This window comes from Dreissena polymorpha, chromosome 4, assembly GCF_020536995.1.
Source record: "Dreissena polymorpha isolate Duluth1 chromosome 4, UMN_Dpol_1.0, whole genome shotgun sequence".
Classification (NCBI taxonomy): Eukaryota; Metazoa; Mollusca; class Bivalvia; order Myida; family Dreissenidae; genus Dreissena; species Dreissena polymorpha.
The window spans coordinates 119923606-119945754 of record NC_068358.1 but is presented as its reverse complement, the minus strand read 5'-3'; the positions used below and the strand labels follow the sequence as shown (position 1 = coordinate 119945754).

General features: G+C 33.9%; 3 protein-coding genes across 5 annotated transcripts in view; all 3 read right to left on the bottom strand.

Moving 5' to 3' along the window:
• The window catches only part of LOC127876164 (uncharacterized), a 102027-nt gene that overhangs the window by 40875 nt on the left and 39003 nt on the right, over positions 1–22149 (bottom strand). The gene's annotated exons all lie outside the window — the stretch shown is intronic.
• LOC127876160 (uncharacterized) overlaps positions 1–22149 on the bottom strand; it is a 103522-nt gene that overhangs the window by 64357 nt on the left and 17016 nt on the right. The gene's annotated exons all lie outside the window — the stretch shown is intronic.
• On the bottom strand, positions 1369–20194 carry LOC127876161 (uncharacterized). Of its 2 annotated transcripts, none has more exons than XM_052421151.1 (7): positions 20127–20194; positions 8587–8765; positions 7936–8141; positions 7025–7150; positions 6105–6249; positions 3688–3867; positions 1369–3388 (listed from the first exon to the last, which is right to left on the bottom strand). In XM_052421151.1, exons 1-7 carry the CDS (start codon positions 20141–20143, stop codon positions 3090–3092), a joined length of 1152 nt encoding a protein of 383 aa, XP_052277111.1. In that variant the 5' UTR covers positions 20144–20194; the 3' UTR covers positions 1369–3089. The 2 variants fall into 2 exon arrangements, with proteins under 2 accessions (XP_052277111.1, XP_052277112.1); XM_052421152.1 differs by lacking the exon at positions 20127–20194 and adding an exon at positions 18972–19341 and having other exon boundaries at positions 1371–3388.

Here is a 22149-nt window from a genome sequence, read left to right as displayed (position 1 = left end):
ACTTTTTCTTTATGTCAATAATACATGTGTTGATTTGATAAATGATGATAATACTATCACAACGATACATTAACCGGATAAACTATAAGGCATTAGGTAGACTTTTTATAGGAATACGTCTTTTATGTTATTGTATGCGTATCATAAAGTGAAGGGCATTTGGAAGAGATTCTGCAAAGAAAATGTATGTGAACTTATTTCACATTCAAGTCATTGTTTCTTACGAGATATTATATTGCTTTTACAGCCAAACTGTGTGCATAAAGTTATAATTCACACTCTTTTCAAAGTCTCAAAGTCTTTTCATGTCGAAGTATCTGTAACAATCTCTCTCTCTCCTTTCATCCTCCCTCACTCTCCCTCTCCCACCTCTCTCTCCATCCCTTCCTCTCCCCCTCTGCCGCTCCCTCTCAAAACCCCTTTATTTCTCCATCTCTCTCCCTCCCTCTTTCCACCTCTCCCAACCTATCTCTCTCCCTCTCGAGTTCAACCGGCCACTTTTACCTTATTTTATATGAGACCTCTTGCTAAAGTTGCAAACTCCTGTTGTTAGTCATTATTGTTTTGAACGGCGTATTCCCGATTATAATCGATCGTCCAGCTCCCGCAAGCGGTGCTCTTGAGAGCCCCACTGTGCAGATTCTCATGGTGATATAGGTTAACCTTCCCTTGTCATTATGTTCGTGCATGCGTTAGTCCGTCGTAAAATGTACAATCTAACGACATCGTGCATATGTGGCTGATTTAAATGAAATTGCAGTGTAAAACTTATCAAGTTGCTCGTTTTTTGCATAACTTTATATCCCCGGTTTTCATTTTCATTTAATGTTATCAACAAACAATTCAAAGTTCAATTAATCTTTCGCCAGTAGGCACATGTGTTTAGTTTGTTTTAGAAAAGATGTTAATTCAAAACAGTCAATATTTAAGGCAATGCATATATAAATACGTTATAATGATATAACATGTTGATAGGTCACCACCGGCAAACATGGTTACTTTTCGAGGGCTGAACCAATTTTTAATTGAAATAAGGAGATCTCAAGATCTATGTTGGATTATGCGATTGATGAATACAAATGTTCTTCATCTGCAAGATTGTTTTTAAAAATACAAGCCACCGCTTGGCGTTTACATTCCTGGAATTGGGTCGGCGATACGATTGCAAACTATTTTAAACTCGACCTCATTTAAATGTATGTGGATATAATAAAGGATTGTTCAGAAGAATTATCCCCTTGATCGTAATTATTTCAGTGGCGATTGTTATGAACAAGAACAAAAAAAAAACAACAATAAACACCAACATCGAAAATGTTAAATGATATTTCTTTATCAAATTGAGTCGTTGTAAATGCAGGAATGTTTTAAAAATGGTATTTTTTTATATTCGTCAATTTAGTAAGTCAATATAAAACCCCGAGGAAAGGGCACTTTCGAACCTAAGGACTTAATTTAAACAAACTGTGTAACCCCGTATGATAATAAGATTTAAAAAAAATTGCCATATAAAAGTCAGTATAAATATGGTGACTCTAGGGTTGTGGTCAGTTTGGGCCTTTTGACATAATTTGAACAAATTTTATAAATAAATGAACTCATTAATTTTGTTTCTTACAATTTCACAGAGACCTCATTTACAGATAAAATGAATGGTTTGTTTATGTCATCCACCAGTTTTTCAACTCTACATAGAAATCATCAAAATATTAATTAGGAGAGAATTAATCTGTTTTTGTAAACACCTGTAACATTTAAATGTGGTGAAATTAAAAATATGATACCAGAACACACCTTTGTTTTATACAAGAACTTAATTACGAATTCCGTCTTCGTATAAACAAATCTTTAAATGTATAGAAAAATATCCACCGTTCCAACTACTTTGTACAACCACAAATCATTACAACCACAATATTCTAGTATACCTTTGATAATATTTATACAACACTTATTTTATAATTTGATTAATATCGAATTCCTTGTAAGTGACTTCATACAGATTAATTGTTGAAATAATGATTACCAGAACGTTAATATATTGACGAAACAAAGGACCTAAGTTCTAATGTGCTTCGTCTACTATAATGGAACGTTTGGAAAAATAATTTAATAGATTGTCAATATGTGTTTATATGCGCATGCATTTTACAAGATTGTATATATAAATCAATTCATTAAAGCTCATTTATTCTGTAATTGTATTATTATATCCGTTTTCATCCATTTACTTACAAGCAATATAAAGCTAAAACTTGTCACATGTCATACGAGGAATGCTACTTATAGTGCTGTTATTAAATAATTGAATGCTGCATAGTATATTGATATTGCCACGTTAATAGCTTACATGTTTGCTGTCTAAAGTCTAAAGTCTAAAGTCAGCATCTAATTGTATTAACAGAGTCTTGTACCAATAAGCAATATTCTAATATTCCACCAAGTTCCCCATATATAAAACTCTACCAAAATCTAAACGTATTCGTTTAATTGAACACAATTACAAGCCGATAAATAGTAAATAGAGATTGAGCAAAAGCGGAATGGTAAGGCGAGTCCCACTTCCCTTTTTATGCCCCACTATTTACAAAATGTTCAACCTGTTGTGTTCCCTTTTTGTTTGTAATGTTGACGTAAATAAAGACAACTTAAAGGGACTGTCCAACAGATTAAAGCGTCGTTCGACGCGAATCGATATTTTGGGAAACTACGAGGAATGCTTATATAGCTAAAAAATACCTCAGCATTTGACGTGAGCGTGGATGGTCGAGTGGTAAAGTCGGAAGACATTTTACTCCAAGCTTCCATGACTCTAGGGGTCAGTGGTTCGAGCCCTGTGGAGGTTAACGTTTTTTCTTCTTTTTTTATAAATTGTATTCTTATTTTTTACTGGAGATTTTTTAGTTCAAATGTTTAAATTTATCAATATAAAGCATTTAAAGCAGTTAATAACAAGCTTTAATACATGCCAAAATCTGTTGGACGGCCCCTTTAATACCCGCACTTAACAATGAATTTATTTTATAAGACACGCAGCAATTTAGATTATGCTACGCAGTCCAAAACATAGAAGTTAATAACTAAAGCCATTACAAAATGCCTTCACTACTGAAGCGTAATTTTGCTCTGGCCAACCACGCTCTGAATTGTCTAGTAAATACTCCGGGGGGGTTTAGAAGAACTTTAGTTGTTAGTCTGTGGTAAATTGTTCCACACATTTTCAAATCGCATTTGCCGTCAATTTTAGCGTCGTATTCTGACATTTTTTTCATCACTGATGTTAAAAACGGCAAAATATTTCCCTTGCTACTTTTGAGCTCGCTCCTTTCCTCAAACAAATATGTAAACATCCAAGATCCATGTATTTTGTTTCGTATAGCTAATTTATCTGAAATTTAATAATAAGAAAAAGCATATAGTCTACACACTGCAATAATGTATCAGCTTATGGAAATAATTGAAAACACCATAACATTTATTAAAACTGACAATAAAATAATAATGCCAAATATGCTTACCCACGGGATTTTTTTGACAGAGATTGTGAAGCTTTTAAAAAAAGCTGTGACGGCCTTGCAAAATATTTTGTTTAACATGCTTTTATTTTTACAGAATAATTCAGTTTGTGCATAGTTACAACTGGAGATGTAGATCACGATACAATATGCCACGATGCCGTATACGTACGCGGTTGCACTGGATACATAATAAGGCAATCTCTGGGACAATCAACTGGCGCCACATCAAGCTTCGGAAGGGGTTTCTTTGGCACAGGAGAAGGTGGATTGTTATCAGGATCACCCATTGTATCTGTCTCATCTCCCCTTTTCTGTTGCTTGTCATCTAAATCAAGGATTGTTGCATTATCTGAAATTTTGAGCGACTTATTATTATTATTATTATTATTATTATTATACCGAATTTATATAGCGCCCTTTTCATGCAAGATTGCACGTTCAAGGCGCTTTACATAAGAACATTTGACGTATCGCAGAAACGAATACATTTTGCTACATTGTTTCAAAAGAAATCGATCAAAACTACTCAATTATACTATAAAACTACTCTATTATACTATAAGTACTACGTAAAAACAGGCTCAGTAACCATAGATTAGAAAGATCAACAAGACACTATAAAACTACCCTTTGTGTATAGCTATAAGACAATTAATGAAACAATAAAATCTAAAACTTAAACAATAAGTACTACGTAAAACAACAAAAAATAATTATGCTTCCTTTAAAAGGGTTAATTCAAGTTCATGATGATTGAGATTGTATATAATGAATTGAAAAAACACTGCTTATATTGCATAAGATAGGAGGAAGAGGTGAGTTTTCAGTGCCTTTTTGAATGAATTCATTGTTGAAGAACCTCGAATGTTTGATGGAAGTGAGTTCCAGAGTTTGGGAGCAGCGTACATGAAACTTCGCTCTCCATATGATACGGATTTAATCTTCGTTGAAATCACTAATGAAGTCGCTTCGTTCTTTGATCTTAAGTTTCGCCTTGGTTCGTAGACTTCAAGTAGGTTTTTCAGATATACAGGCGACTGTCCATTTAAGGCTTTGAACGCATTGGTAAGTATTTTGAAGTTGATTCTTTTTTTCTACTGGGACCCAGAGTAATTCTTTAAGGATCGGTGTTATGTGACTATAGCGGGATGTTCTTGTGATAACACGCGCCTCAGTGTTTTGAACATTTTGTAGTGTCTTGATAGCTGATGTTTGTGTTCCATACAGCAGTGCATTGCAATAGTGTAGCCGTGACGTGACAAGTGAATTGACCAGTGATTGGGGGGCATTTTGTGTAAGATATTGCCTGATGTGACCTATTTGCCTAATCTGACCGAAACATGATCTACTTATAGCATTAATATGGTGTCCTATGTTCATTCTTGAATCAAACCAAGCACCGAGATTTCGTACGTATTGCGATGGTTTAATTGTCGAGTTCCCTACTTTAATAGCTAACCCATCTACGTACTTGGCGTTGTTTTGACTTGAAAATACTATGACCTCGGTTGTGTCGTTGTTAAGTGTGAGCATATTTGTATTCATCCACGACATGATATCGTGGAGGCACTTTGTAAGTCGATTTAGTGTTTCGTCTTGGGCTGCTTCATCTGTGGGTTCAAGGGAAAGTTAGAGCTGCGAGTCATCGGCGTAGAAGTGATGCCCGAGTCCATGTTTTTTGCAAATTTCTCCAACAGGTTTAGTATACATAGTATAAAATTTTGGGCCTAACACAGATCCCTGGGGTACGCTGAAGGTCAGCAGCACTGGTTCTGATACCTTGCCGTCAATGCTCACTGTTTGGAAGCGGTCAGCTAGGTAGGAAGCTACCCACTGTAGTGGTTGTTCAGCAAAGCCGAACTGTTGTTCGAGGCGGCTTAAAAGGGTTATGTGGTCGATGGTGTCGAAAGCGGCAGAGAGATCCAGCATAACAAAGACAGTGACCTTTTTCTTATCTAATGAGTGTAGGACATCGTTTTGAACTTTGAATAAAGCTGTTTCTGTTGAGTGAAACTTCCTGTATGCAGACTGATTTTCTGAATTTAAATTGTTTTCTGTCAAGTTTTCATCTATTCTTTTGCTGACAACTTTCTCCAATAATTTTGAAACATATGGCAGATTCGAAACCGGGCGATAGTTTTGTAGTGTTTCTTTATCTGAGGTGGGCTTTTTAAATAAAGGTCTTATACGTGATGTTTTAAAGGATCTCGGCACACTATGCTTATAAAAAATGTGTAATTGTTAAGCAGTTAGTCATGGTCCTTATTAAGTTTAATTGCTCCAATGTTGCTATACAACAGAATCACTTTCATGAGACGACTAGTCAGTTAAGTGATAAAAGGATTAAATAAAGTCAAATCATTGAATTTGCAAACACGCGTGTTTTAACCAGGCAAATCGTTTGATCAAGGAGGAAACTATTGAATACAGTAAACCAGTTGTTGAGCTCTTATGTTTTAATTGAAATTGAACAATAAAATATCCGACATTTTGTAACACTATATTAACGATGGTTCCAACCACAGTCGGGCATCTACCTAAAATTATAACAGAAACACAGAATCGATTTAAAACCATTTTACAAACCCCAAAACTGTAGAATTTCCTCGTCTTCTGTTCCGTCATCCGCATCATTTTCCTTACTCTCAATAACAAGTTCTGACTTCAGCAAAGTCAGGACGTCATCGTCATACCACTTGTTTATGATCGATAGAAGTGAAGACGAGTCTTTCTATTAAAAAGTACGAATACATATTCATGGTAAGTTTTGTAAGGCGACATCAGCACGCATATCGCAAAGTTGTGTATATATCATGTGAAATCAAATACGTTTAATCGGCGATGCGCAACGCGCGGATTGTTTAGAGCTAATATGCTCCATTTTTGTGATGCATATAGGGAACTATCATTGATTATTAAAGGCAAACGAAAAACCTCACGGAGTAAGACTATCGATTGTGCTTATTACGCAGAGCAGTTGTGACCTTAAACTGGTGGTAAGAGATCTGCAAATGCCATATTTAATATTTATACTCATTATTACATATATTACTGATCAATTACGACAAAAGACTATCACCAAAAGAATATTTATACACCAAACTAAACTGCTCGGACGAAAGCGTTGCTTGTGTAGATAAGCGATATAAATTCGCTACTGATCGTGTCTGTAGTTGCTTATCACGTGTTGTTTTATTTATTGTTTACTAAAACCAAACATGACCAAATATTAGACAGACGATCGAACGCAATGAAAGGTTATTTCCGATAAAAGCATTTTTTATATTGATAACGTATACGTGGCGCAATTTTGCCGCATAAAACACCCCCCCCCCCCCTTTAATCAGTTACAAACCTCAGAATATATGCCTGTACTCAATTCATAGGGATACTTTCAAGTGCGGTTATACATAGCTGTAAGAAACTCAACAAACTTAAAACAGAGAGTACACATAAAAGAAAGTAATATTGTGAGATAATTTTGTGAGGATTGAAAGGAAACGCACGGAAGTGTTGCCGCCATCTTTGTTGTCATTTGTGCTTTCTTGCTTCTTTTTTGTGTAGGCAGTCGTCACTGGAACACCTGTGTCATATACTTTATCTGGAAGTTTTTTGTTGCTGGACCTGCATGCCTGTCACAACAATACAATGCTTTTCTTAGTATTCGGTAAATTAAATAAAATGAAGATAAATCAAATTCTCTTCCATTAAAACTTCATGAATTCAAACAAATTTCCATAAAACATACTTGTTATAACTTGATATTTGATATCATTTCCTCTTTTGTGTGTGACTTAAAAATCACTCGGCTGTTTTATATTATGATTGGGCTGTCCGGTTATACACTTGTTTTCAAGGCCGTTAGGTATTTATTTTAAAATCTGGTCTTACTATTACTGATAACAAAATCAAGTTACGAATATTATTTTTACATCGGTTTGCATTAATTTTTGATTGAGTTCTTTTCGCGTATTAAAGATCTTTTCGGTACTTATATAAAATGGTTATCGGGTTTATTTATCGAAGCGCATTTTTTTTTCAATAAAAGTGGCGTGTACAGTCTATCTGTCAAAAAAATTACTGCGTCCAGAGGACGTCCTAAAAAACTGCAAAGCGTGCAAAAATACGCTTTTACAGTAACCGAAGCATTCGTCTTTTTAGTAAGTGTTCGTGTGTCGTATAAATAGATATCGTTGCAGGAATTTAAAATGAACCGTTCGCAGGTGGTAAGCGTGTGACTATGATATTTATTAGTGAAAACATAATTTTGAATGATAACTAATCATATTATAACGAAATATCAACTTTACTTAAAATAAAATATTATCATATATAGATATAACAAGGTATTCAACTCAAAATCACCCGAAAACGGGGTGTTACTGGTGTTAAATATTTTACCAAAACAAAAACTAACCTGTATAAAGCAAATCTTTGGCGTTCCTTTCAGAACATCATTATCCAAACACGTAATGAGTTCACTGACGGGAACAAGCTGACAATCCGTTCCTAGAAGTGCCTGTTCGAACACGTTGACTGAGTCATCACTCTCCTTAGGCAAATCCATTTCCTCGCCATGTGTACTGATCACGAACACAAAATGGTCGCACGGTATGGAACATGCTTAGACAAAGGGAAGACGGAAAAAATTTACACACCAACGAGTTAACATTTTAAATCTGGTCGCATATCGGTGTAGTTCTACTAGCGTTTAAAAATTAACACATTTCCATTTCAATAACAGAACCTTTAAAGCAACTAAAATTACTAAAACTGTATTAGCCCTTACATAAGGTTGAACTATAATTGAAATTAACAACATTAACTTATACAAAGTTAAGATGGTTAACATTAATGATTTTTAACAACTATCAACCTAATAACTTGTTGGTGACACGGCTATGCTATACATACTTCATTTTACTTCTTAAAGCGTATAAAATCAGTATCCAAGTATCCAACAAATGCGAACACATTTGATTTTGTGGTAAATTTAATGATATAAAATATAAATTATATAACAGGCATCTGGGGGAATAAAATACTTCAACATTAAAACTTGTGTCACCTTTTTTAACATCGTCTCGAATCTGAGCAGCAGTCCGATTGAGTCTTGATTTTATCGAAAACCCAAGTTCCCCGAACATCACACACATTCTATTGTAGTCCTTGATTGCACCGTTTCTGACGGCCTTATTTTGAGCAAAATCTCGATTCACAATAATTAAAGCAATTTTCTTCCCCATGCTGAAAAAAATGGATAGTTAGATTATTTATATTATACACATTATTTTTGAAGGAAAATGTCGGAGTGGGGAGAAGGCGCATGCACTCACCCAATCCGTTTGTCGTTCGGTTTGTTCGCATACGTTTGTGAAGCTTCTTTATTTCTTTAGCAATTAGAGGAACACTAAAATTATGTAATCATCATGGCGTGTAGATGTGCAAGACCAAGACGTCTTTTCCATGTTAAATGATGCACACATTAATGAGTTATGTGCCCTTGAACTAAGCCATGTTTAAATGAGTACACGGAACGTATATTGACAGGAGTTGAATCGAGTATTTGACCCTTACTGTAGTAAATTCAATTTTATTCAAAAACTAATCATCCGATTTTATTGGTTTATATATTGTCGCTTATTAATTCCTCTTTCAAAAAAAATAACGTTAAGTATATTTCCGTTGTAATATATGGATTTATAGCGAGTTAAACACGAGAAATAATCATTTTATGTTTTACCCCCATGCATTTAACCTTGTCGATACTTTGTCACGTGACCAGTAGCTATCGATTAGCGTACATCGAAGCGTCGAGGTAATACATTTTGATGTACCCACTAACGTCTTTTTTTCTGATTTTACTTTTATTTCTCGGCCGATTTGACAAATTATATATCATTAGAAAGCCTACGTTTCGTAGTTTTCAGATATATAAATATAAATGAAGTCTAATGTGGGCAGCCGGGCAAGTTATAACTTAACTTTTGCAAATACCATACCGTTTTAGAATCTATATTTACGGTAAACATGGACGTACTTTATACAGATTTGTAGCGTTTATATTTGGAGTTCAGTTATTAAAACTACATCTTTCTAAGGAGAATAGAATTCTGTATACGATAGGAAAAAAGCAGGGGTAGCGAAATCAAATGTCCGAGTTGCCCGAGTCGTACATTTGCTTGTCCGGGCAACTGACTTTTGTCAATTAAGTTGTCCGTGGACAACAAGTCGGGTTGAGAAATACAAAAAATAGATTGTATTAAAGCCGTTATTAAGTTTTACAAAACCGGATGTTGACACCCGATAACATTGTCAGTGCTATTTGCGGAGCAATCAAGCTAAAATATGGGCACTCTCCTGCACAGTGGTCTCGCTTATTCTATAAGCATGATAAGAGACCAGGAGGCTAGCATGCCGCATTTTCAACATTCGGCCCGTCTGTTTAATAGGCAGTGTACAGACTGGTTTGCTCGTTCATTCCGTACCTAAATGTTGAACGTTCGTCTTCACTTTAAAATGCATTATTATTACCAAAGGGGAGGTATAAAACCCGGAAATGTCCGGAAAACCCAAAGTGTGTCACATCGCTCCTACCTAACTAAATTTCTAGACTCACAAACGTCGGGACGTTGGGACGTGAATAGCCGAAAGCCTAGTTGGATTACGTACAGTTCCGTTGATTGGGTGAAGTGTTCCGTTTGAATCAACTACAATTTTTATTAAAGTTGAACAAAGACGGTAAATTAGTCATTATGTATAAAAAAAACATATATATATATAATGTATAATTTGAACATTACATTAACTGGCTTATTTCATCTGCAAAAATGAAAATTATATAATGAAATACTGTTTTAAAACACCGCTGTGGTTTCAACCGAGTTGAATGGTAGAACTCACTACATACAATTACGACTGACTTATAACATCATGACGTATGTTCAGGTGAGCTTATGAAGCAATATTATACATTTAAAGCAAAATCACACTACTTCCTGAAATACAACTTGCTCGCGTGTGCTTGATTTGTTTTCCAATTTTATAATTCAAACCCGAAACTAAAAAAGACAGGAAGAAAATTCATTCAAATTCAACTGGCATGGATGTATAGACCGGAATATTATGTTGAGATAAAACACCAAATAACATGTAAACAAAAAAATAGTTTCCCCTGACAAAGAAGAAAACTTCAACAATTGATCATATGATACGACACAATTGGACAGGAAGAAAATTCATTCAAATCCAACTGACATGGATATAAAGACCGGAAGATTATGTTGAGATAAAACACCAAATAACACGTAAACAGGAAAAAAATAGTTTTCCCTCACAAAGAAGATAACTTGAACAATTGATCATATGATACGACACAATTAGTCGCGTTAGGCCAATCCGAAAGCAATGGCGTAAATATTGAGCGGAGATGTTTGGTAAACAAAATAATTATGTCAGCAATATATTTCGGCGTTTTACTCACAATATCCCGCTTATAAATCCGGTTGTGTACGAAAATTAAAACACGTGTAATGTTTCAAGACACTTCATTTTTATACTTTGTTAATCAGTGCTTGCTAGTCTTCCTAATGCTTCATTTCTTATCAATGGCGTTGATGCCATTTTAAAAATACTGTAGTACGTGTTAACCATGTAACCAACAACCCAATACGTTATAACATAATACTACTGTTCTGAATGGTTTGATATAATGCAACCTTTGTTTCCTAAACGCCTCATAGTATTGTGAATAACCAGGATGACATACCAAAAAGGTCCAAACACAAAATGCATTTGCAAAATGTGAACTCCGTTAGCCTGATGACCTGTTATCAACAACTATGCTGGTTTTGCAAGTCAATTATCTTAATAAAATACGTTTAAATACTGTTGCTCAACAAGATACAGGGCAGCGTATACATACAAGTAGTATTTAAAGACGAATTTGCTGTTCATGTATAACTTGGTTTGAATAAATATAAGATAATAAAAATGTCAAAACAAAAGCTAAATGGAAGAAGTTCAGGATTTATTTCGTTATCATTTAAAAACTTGTACTTTCGTAGTAATGGCAGTCAACACAGTTTAGAAATTAACCTGGAGATATGGTATGTGTTTGTCTTGTGTTAAGGTAGTGCACCTCTAATGATTTCCCGCGATTTCTTCGAAGGTTGAAGAGCCTACTATTAGGTGCCGTAGCCTAGTGGTTAAGGCGATAGACTAGAATTCTTTTGGGATATTCCCGCGCAGGTTCGAATCCTGCCGACGACGTATACTTTTTTGCGACGCGTTTTATTTATTTTCTAACGTAATTTGATTTAATATGGCATATAAGCTATATTTATTGTTAAATATGTTGCAATTTTTATGCACATTTTTCAATTATTAAAATTAAAACAACGTTATGGAGAAATTGGGTGATTTACTGTGGAAAATACGAACCATGCATGTTGCATTTTTATTTTTATTTCAAAAAGTAAACGGTAAATCTGTCTAGTTCTTGGTATTTTTGCTGTATATAGTGTTTCTATAAAAACTAAGTTTAAAATATGACTTAAATGATACTATTTTGAATTTTATGACACTTTGTTTTTAACCGACCCAATTTTTACTTGGCTGAAATCACTTACATTTCATGGTGCTCTTCCATAGATAAAAATTTGTAAAAAATAAATGTCTGTAAAAGAATACTTATTTCATCTTGTTTAAACTTTAAACACCTTTACAGCATCTGTACACACCAACTGCATGCCCATATTTGGAAATTTGAATGAATTATGGAACTTTTATATACCCCAGGGGTGAAAATAAACTGGACAAAAGCCGAGCGTGGGGGTGGTTTTGAAAAATTCGGTATATTTTTTTAAAAAGCATGGAAAGCCTACCTACAAATTTGCATGTAGTTCAGTGAAATGATGCTGATTAAGAAAATAATTAATTAGATTATATTTGGATATGTGCCCATTAGAGGTGCACTACCTTAAACTAATTTTATTTACAACTTATTTTATTTGTTGTTTTTAAACGTGTATTCAAAAACAAACCATGCAAAATACGAAATTTGATATTGATCAAGTGTTACATTAATAGTTGTAATTGTATAGGTTAATAACATTTAAATGATGTGTCAATATTATATTCATGTTATTATCAAAATATGCTTTGACGTAACGTCAAAAAGTCCGTCCATCCAGAAAATTGCGCATGTGATGTACATGCATTCTTAATAAAATTTTAATTTTTTAGCATAGCGTCATGATAGTTATATCAAACGAATCAGCTGAAAAATGCGCATTTCACAATATATAAGACAAAACAACAGAGAGACCGACATTTAAGGAAAACCTATGTTTAAGTGATTATAAAAGCTATATTGTTTTTTCCATATTAATTATAATGGTATCCTAGTAGAGAGGCCCTCTAAGGTTTGTAAAACATGCAACAATAATGTTTTACAATATCAAATTAGCACTCTTGTTAGCGTCCAAAGTTGGTAAAGTTTTATGATTTTTAATGCCTAATTATGTTTTGCGTAAAATTCGGAAAAGATAAAAGAAATTATAAAAGCAATATTTTCTACCGACTTGAATTAAAATAATATCGTTGTGAAGGAAAATTTATGACGTTCCTTAAATATGCAAAAGTATTTTTTCAATATCAGATGTGCGCTGTAGGTTGGTATAAGTTGTTGGATTTCCCTACCAAATTATGACATTTTCTGTTTTAAAGATACAGTTTTAAAGCGTAAAATTGTTTCCGGTAACCCGACACTACGTTTTTTTTTCTTGCCGACCCTAAAATTTAGTTTGGAGTATTAAAAGTCGATTTTCGTGCAACAAGCTTTTCTTTCGACATTATCACTTTACATGCATATAATAGGGATAAAAGGCATCCGGATAAAACCCTTTTTCATAGGGGCGGACATAAGCTCTCCCGTCTTTTATTCGGAAATTTAAATATCGCTTACCGTTAAACTGAAATAATGACCCTTGGATTATTTTTTTCAATATACTTAGTATAGGAATAATTTCTTGTGAGCGCATCTCCTCATATTATTTCAATGGATTTTCATTTATACTCATGGACATTCTTCAGGGCGACATGCAGTTGTACGTTAATGCCGGAAGTTATATATTGCCTATTATTTAGGAAGTTCTGGCCCTTGTAATATTTGCCTCTATTAACCTCAGTTGTACAGGAATCTGTCGGACTACCTAATTCCCCCATACAGAGGCTATATACTTATGTGTAAAGCTAATTCACGATAACAATTCACTGTCGCAGTAAAACGGCTATTACCGTCAAAAAAGAATGTATATTAAAAATAAAGTTTTAATTTAGGAATGCATGTATGTTTCCTAATTAATAAAGAACACAATAATTTATATGTTGAATAAGATTGAGAATGTAATTTTGATCGAGGCAATTAAAAAACCCGCTTGTAAGTGATAATGTTATTCTGTTATATCATAAAAATATCACTGTAAATGTTTGGCAAATATGATGATCTTCTAAACACATCTAGAATATGAGAAGAATACTACGGAATTAAAAAAAAACATGTTATTTTTTTTAAAGATCGATTGTGTATATTTTTCAAATACTTATATTGATCTATATACAGTTTAATCCGTATCAACTTGGCATTTCACTTATGTTTCTGTTTCTGGATTTATTTTCATTTGCATTGTTTAGTCGTACAAAGTACGGTGTGTCATACCAGCAATAATGAGATTTGAACAATGAATACACTGTATCAAATATGATTACACAAGATCCTTATTAGTTAATTCATTGTAAATTGGTCAACACTGGCCTAGCTGCTGATAGGATCTTATTCAGAAATGAGATACACGGTAGATTCGCTGCAGCCAATACACAACTCATAGTGACACATATTTGTTATTGAAAAAAACAACACCATAGAAACGTCATTATAACCATCATGTTTCTTGATATTACTTGTTCTATCGCCCGTAATGAAAGGAAGACGAGATTATTAATGGCACTATCCGGACTCCGTACTTTGATAATACTGGTTAAGATTTTCAAATACATTTTTTTGAGTCCCCCAAACCAAAATTTTCATACAGTACCACACTCGTGTCACTTATGACTGCCCAAATAACGATTGTTTGGTCATGCTTTGGTGAAGATTTGTGCCCGCCTCCGCCCCTCCCCTGTGATAACCTCACCAATTTCATGTAAAACTAAAGCGGTGGTATGCATGCGCGATAAGGATCTTCATCCTGCTTTGTCCCCACGACATAAAATTTCACATTTTCACGAGACTGAAACTTATTTTTCTCAATTTCTCTTGTATAACGGAAAAGGGATATATTCTCTTTTATTCACATCAAATCCTGTTCATCGTACATTAAACCAGCATTACAGGTTGTTGTTTTCGTTATCGGTTCAAACGACATCGGCACAAAGACCCCGGTAATTGGGCAATGTTTTACACGTGTTGTGCATGATGTAAATTACATTAGCTGAGGTTTCTTTAATCTTATTTGCTGTTTTCCACATGTTACATTTAAGGGACTTGTGATATCGTCGAAGACATATAAACTTACTTATCTTCATTTTTACTATCGGTTACAAGTACCATCTTGGAAATATAGTTGACTCAATAAATAATACAACTCCAAACAGAGATAACCGAAAGTGATATGAAGCTCCGTGTTTTCATCAATAATAACGAAAAGAGGACAATACAAGTAATTTACGCAAATATAATTAGTTATCGCGTCTGTCAGGATTGTACAAAATATCGCCATACTATCATAATGTAGATTATTTTGGAAACACACACAATAGGGTTTTGACAATTCTAATAAGATACATCGCTTCATATTACGTTTAGCGAATTATGCTGATGAATGTACGCTGTTTATTAATTGTGTATTATGGATGAACTAACAGATTCGAGTCCAATATCAATTATAAATAACGTTAATATCAAGTTGCATCTGCAGGAAATTATTGTATCGTCAAAACAAGGCCGGTCATTTTAGGCATGTGGCCAATTGCAATTTAATTAGACACAAGACAAAAAACACGACACACACTGGGGTCACCGCATTAACATGGCCAATGCAAAGCAACGCATAGCCTGAGGTTTAGACCCGGTTTTAGGGCGCCGAAACATTACACTTTGCCAAAAGAAAAAAAAAACCTTCAAAAGCAAAACACCAATTAACCTAATTGCATGACAATTTCAATCAAACTACAATAAAAGAGAATACGCTTAATTTGATTAAACTATTCAACTACTTAATGGTTGTATGTTCACCAGAGCAACATAACTGTAACTTTCTAAGGCACAATGAAATGAAACAAAAACAACGTCGCATGTTTTTAATAAAATATTAAGTTAACTCCAGAAATAAGATCATGAGGGAAAATAGTCAAACCACCCGCTGTCTTTTCCTTATTGTTCTCACGACAACAAAAGCCATCATATATACTATTTACCCTCAATATAAGATATAAATCAAAATCATTCGTAGGCACTTATCAGGATCCTCTTTACAAAGGTACCATTATAAATAATACCGAATTAATAAAACTGTTTCCTCTAAATCACTTTTACCTTTTCCGGGTTTTTCATAAGGCATTTTTGTGTGCGAAAAAAACCCTAAAAGTAGACGGACTTTGACCGCAATTTGCAAACCGACCCCGACCCTGCAATACAATATGTTTACATCGTTAGAAGCTTTGGAGGCTCTTCTTTCCAACGGTACCATTATAATTCATATCGGACGAATAATAATGCATTTATAACCATTTTTACCTTTTCCGGGTTTTACCTAAAAGAATTCCGGGTTTTCCGGACATTTCCGGGTTTTATACCTTCCCATACTAAATGTTGGCTAAATTCCAGCATCATTTTTTTCTCATGTTATTTCATACAAATTCGAGCATTGCCGGATAGTTACGTTGCATATGGAAATGGCTGTCATTAAAATTCCGTAGTGTTTGTCGGATTACACATTTACTTATGCTCATTTGAGAATAAAACAAAACGTTTACAGTTGTGTGTAATTAATTCAACGAGTCTTTGTCAAAACGCTTAACGTGATGAAAAAATGTTTTGACAATATTACGCATGAAATGCACAATTTCCACGAGGATTACACCGTTGCTATAATCAGTTTTCTAAGAAACTGGCCACTATTTTATCTGATTAGAATGGTACATGTGTAGGTATAACAATAAATGCGTTTATAATTTATATAAACATTAAGTTTAACGGGCAAGTGTAGTTCAGCAACGGACAAGTTAAATTTCCTAAATTGTTGTCCGTGGACAAGTATAGTTTTTTTGAGATTTCGCCTCCCCTGAAAAGGGTTTGAAAATGAAAGTAAATAAGGAATGAATTTGTACGAAAGTAGCGCGCGGTCATAACGCTCCGAACGTTTGGGGTTTCAGAATCTAGGTTGAGATGTTCGTACTTTATACCGATTTGTAGCGTTTATATTTGGAGTTCAGTTTAAAAAATTACATCTTGCTAATGAGAATCGAATTCTTTATACAATTGAAAAAAATGGTTTAAAAATGAAAGTAAGTAAGGGCTGAAGACGGAAGAAAGTATTGCGCGGTCTTAACGCACCGAACTGATGCTAAGGTCTTTACGCTTATGCTTTTGTTTAATTTCCTTTAGGACGAAAAATATCAAGAGGTTCCGCTATATACGCTGTCTCGTAATAAAAATAACACACAGTCTGTGTTATAAACAAGAGCTGAAATCGTTAATTTATTAAGCTTCATTAATAATAAGCTTTAATGATATGTTTCGTGAACAAAATATTTCAATATATTCCATACAAAATATGATAATCATGACAAAGGAAATTAAATGTCCGGTATCTACACAAAAGCATAATCGCCAAGACCGTAGCATCAGTTCTATGCGTTAGGACCGCGCGCTATTTTCGTACAAATTCATTCCTTACTTTTTAAAACCACTTTTTTCTATCGTAGACAGAATTGTATTTTCCTAAGCAAGATGTAATTTTTAAAACTGAACTCCAAATATAAACGCTACAAATCGGTATAAAGTACGAACATGTCAACCGTAAATCTAGATTCTAAAACGGTGTGATATTTGCAAAAGTTAAAGTTATGACTCGCCGAGCTGCCCAAATCAAAAGAAAAACATATATATATATATATCTGAAAACTACGTAACGTAGGCTTTATAATGATATATAATTTGTCAAAATCGGCCGAGAAATGAAAGTATCATTTAAAAAAAAGACGTGAGTGGTACATCAAAATGTATAACCTCGGCGCTTCGTTGTACGCTTATCGATAGCTACCGGTCACGTGACAAAGTATCGACAAGCTATTTGCCGATACGGTCCCGTTTCATATCCGTCTCGTCTAGAGTCCGTGATGAGTAGAATAAAAAGTAATACATTTTAGAAACGAACTACTTCAACATTTCTCAAGCGATTAAACTGTAGATTAAGATATGTCGTTCCTCGAAAGTTCAGACGTTAAAGGCACTTTTTCTATTCCAACTGACCCACACAATCCTGAGTTATTTGCCCTTGAACTTATCTGACAAAGTGGTGTGCTGGTCCATTGGTAAACGTGTTGTTTTTGGATAACATTTTATTTATTGAATCTAATGGAATGCAAGCATCACGAAACAAGGAAACATAGTTTATAAGAACAGTTTATAGTTCATATATCAACACGATATACATGTAATGGCTTTAAAAATATTTCAAATGTATAAACATGTAATTGAAATCTTTAAAATAACTTGGTAACAAGCCATGGAATGCATTTTGATAGAAATGTGAAGAAAGCCTATGGTTCAAACTATGTCTCTGTTATGTCAGTAGTTTATGAGCGAGTCATTAATGCGTAGATACTTTGTAAACTAACGGCTGCATAAACTATATATCGTAATGTCACATAGATAAAACGAGCATTTAAATGAATATGCTGACCTAAAAGTTTAGAACACAACGGCAGTTTATTTAATAGTTTTAAGTAAAAAGGAATCATGTGTAATGCATTTTTTATATCAGTAAAGTAAAGCGTTACAATAATCGGGCCTACGCTTATTGGTTTATTTTATATATAGTGAGAAGAGATTGAAAACAAAGGCTAATAGCACATCAATCGGTGAAGACACTAGAAAGTAGCTGAACATAACAACGTTAAAAACTTCCGTAACTTCAAGGAAATAAGTTATATAAAATATAAGATTGTTACGAATGTTTGACGGCACATATTATCATGTGTTAAATTATTTTCATACGTCTTTGAGACAAAATAGAAAAACTGCACTGCAATGTATGAACCTTTGTTAAAAGAAATTAGACAAGACTATTAACCATGTAAAATGTTATGGTTCATATGGTTAATATAGGTTTAAACTGAACACATTCTTACAATAATAATAAAATGATTAATTCTTATGCCGTTACCTACTTTGACATGTTGTCGAGAATATTTCCGCTTTCACTTATAAATCTGACAACTTTGCCTAAAATAAACTGGTTATTGTATGTAGTTCACTTAAACGTTGTGCTTGTCCCATTCAACTGTTGCAATATGATACTGAAGATTATGTATTCACTTTAAAGGTAGTTTTCCAATATAACGTAACTTCTGTTACACAATTACTGAATAGGTTTTACATATTTTGATTTCAAAACAATTTTCGATACTCGTAACTTGTATACTTAAACAAACAATGCTATACATTTCTGCTTCTTTTCGAAATAAAAGTGCAATATTTAAGATTGTTTATTTTTTTACACGCTGGTTTAAAAGACGTGGCATATTATGAGAACACATGCGCTCGGCTGCGGGCGGCCGGCGGGCGGCCGGCGGGCATCATGCCGGAAAGTACTGTCTGCTCAATATTCCAAAACGTTTTAACTTTTCATCATGAATCTTGGTGAAAATTTAGGTGACCATAATACATTGGTCAAGATAGGTAACCATTCAGATTGCATGAAAGACTCAATAATTTTGGTTCTTGGATTGTAAAAAATATGGTAATATAAACCTATTACACTGTCTATGCTTAATCGTTAAACTCTTTTCATAACTACATATGTTAAAATCTTTATGGGGATACTACCTTTACCAAGTTTAATAGCCAGGCTTATCGCATTATGCACCTTTGAATTATGGTCCTTGAAAAATGGCAACTTTGCCACAAAAATATAGCATGTTATCTAATTAATCGTTTTTGTTTAATAGCGTGTTGGCATGAACAAAGCTATTTATAGTAAGCTTGAATAGAGACCGCACTCAGGAATAAATTTGAAGCTCGTCAGGTCAAGGTCACTGTTACTAATAATCTGCATTCACTCAATACCTCGAGTTTGGATAAAGGTATTGCACTGAAACTTTGTGAAAATGTTTCTCACATGTTAGTCCAAATTTTTGACGCTCTTAAATATTAAGCTACTTTTTATATGGGTAATATTTGGAGCGTACAAAGGGGGAAAGACCAAATTAATGGTGGGAATTTTTCTTTCTTTGTCTATATTGCTGCGCAAGGATTTTGTGCGCAACATTCAAGCCCCGATATAAGACACTTAATATCAACGGATTGCAATAATATTTACATACCTGTGTAGATAATTCATTTCTCGATCATGTTCCGTTATGTAATGACACTTTGAATTTTGCACGCCTGATCAATTTAAATCAAACCACTATTCAATTTTTCAATATCTCTCGATTCGCTCGCTGTGTAGATATAAATCGATAACACGACCTCGATGTAAAGCATCTGGTTTGAAGTGGGAGAATAAACAGCGTAAAATACAGTTTGCGTTCGTCTGTTGTGGTGCAGAGCGTTACATAGTAAACCGATGTTATACTTTTCTGGATTAATTTAGCATTGTTTTTTTTTTCTAAATTGACAATTAAAAAGTTCTGAAATAAATTACATCTTTTATTTTTATACTGTACACAAATAATTTTGATACAGATCGTACAGTATACCGTCCTCCTATGTTACGTAGGATGTAAGTAAATAAAACAACACAGACAGAGGTGCGAAAAAGATATGCATAAAAACTTGCTGAAACTTAGAACAGTGAATAGAAACTGCACCCATATCTGTTTTGAACATATGCTTATTAAATCGACAAAGATTAGCATACTAGATCTAGTTAGGTAAAAGTCGGTGTTAAAAGCTCATGTTAAATAAAATAACGCGTACACGTAACACCGTAATGTCTTCTTCTGATTGGTTCATATTCAAATCAGTTTCATGAGATTGCTACAAGTCAGTGATTAGTTTGCGATTTAAGCAGAAGTTTAACTGAAGAATGTATGCCTTTCCAACTTCAATTCGACGATATTTGAAGTAAAAATGGACTTCTGAACTAAAACTGGTTGAGTTGGTAATGCTATTTTGCAATTTTACGCAAATCGATGAAAATTAAAACTTTCTGGTTTCCAACACATTTTTTACTTTTCTCCGATAAGACGTTCCAAAGAATTTAGCCCATATAAAAAGTATCTCTAAATTCTTTGCGCGTCTTATAAATAAGACTACTCACATGTTTACCTAAGGCTAATGTAAGGGCCAGTTGGGTAATGCTAAATGCAACTATTGCCTAATATAGAAAAAAACAGTTTCTGCATAATTTCTTAAGTTTTGACGAAAGTAGTATGCATTAATTGTGAATGTGGGCAGCGTACATGCATGCCGTGTTAATATTTCTGTGTCTGTTTATTATTTGCTGTGCCATCATTTCTACAACAAATAAACACACCATTCACATATCGATGTATGCATATCTTTAAAATGGCGTGTTTTGTGACTATTTAAACTGTTGTTGAAATTTGACTTTATTTTTTTTGAAATACGTTGTTAATTCTCCTTTTACAATGGACAGTGGGTATATTTACTGCGATGCATTGATATCAAATATTGGAAAATTTAACAATTGTTAGAGTAGGGGAACGTATATTGTTAAGTCAGATGTGTCGACTACGTGTAGTGGGTTTTGTAAATAGCAGTACAATTAAAACTGGTATAATACGTGCACACGTCCTTTAACACGGTCATAATAACTACTATTCTTGTTAAGGAAGTTTATAACTATCATTAAATACTAGCGATAAACCACATTGAGATAACATATTAATCATTTGTGAATATTGATCCTGTTTCTGTTGCGAACAGTGACCTAGTAAAACAGTGACCGTCTAAATTAGTTGATATATTGAAAGGAACAGTTTAATGTGGAACTTTCATTAACGTGATACAATCAATAATTATTTAGTCGACAGGAATGCTGACAGTTGTAGAAGGCTCGAACAGAATAATTATTGTATTGTGTTAATTAAGCATGTGTCTTTGTTAAACGCCAAAATTTAAAATGAAGCAGGATAAATCAAATAAAGCTCAAACCTATTTCCCTTTTCTAAGCCTCAACAGATAAACTTTCTCCATCTCGGCACCAACAATGTATTCTCTATTTGTCAATATAATGTTGTTGTCATATCAAGTGTAGATATTTATTTAATAACATATATTCTATAAAAAAAAAAGGTTCAATCGGCGCAATAGGGACGAGGGAGGTTTATCAATTACATATATGAATCTGTGTGTAGATGCAAAACGGGTATTTTATGA

What these genes read in the sequence shown, in the direction of transcription:
- LOC127876161 (XM_052421151.1), bottom strand. An exon ending in AAGATGGCGGCAACACTTCC is followed by an intron (nt 6,250 to 7,024) that starts GTGCGTTTCCTT and finishes ACTTTTTAATAG; the next exon opens with AAAGACTCGTCTTCACTTCT. An exon ending in GGAAATTCTACAGTTTTGGG is followed by an intron (nt 3,868 to 6,104) that starts GTTTGTAAAATG and finishes TCAAAATTTCAG; the next exon opens with ATAATGCAACAATCCTTGAT.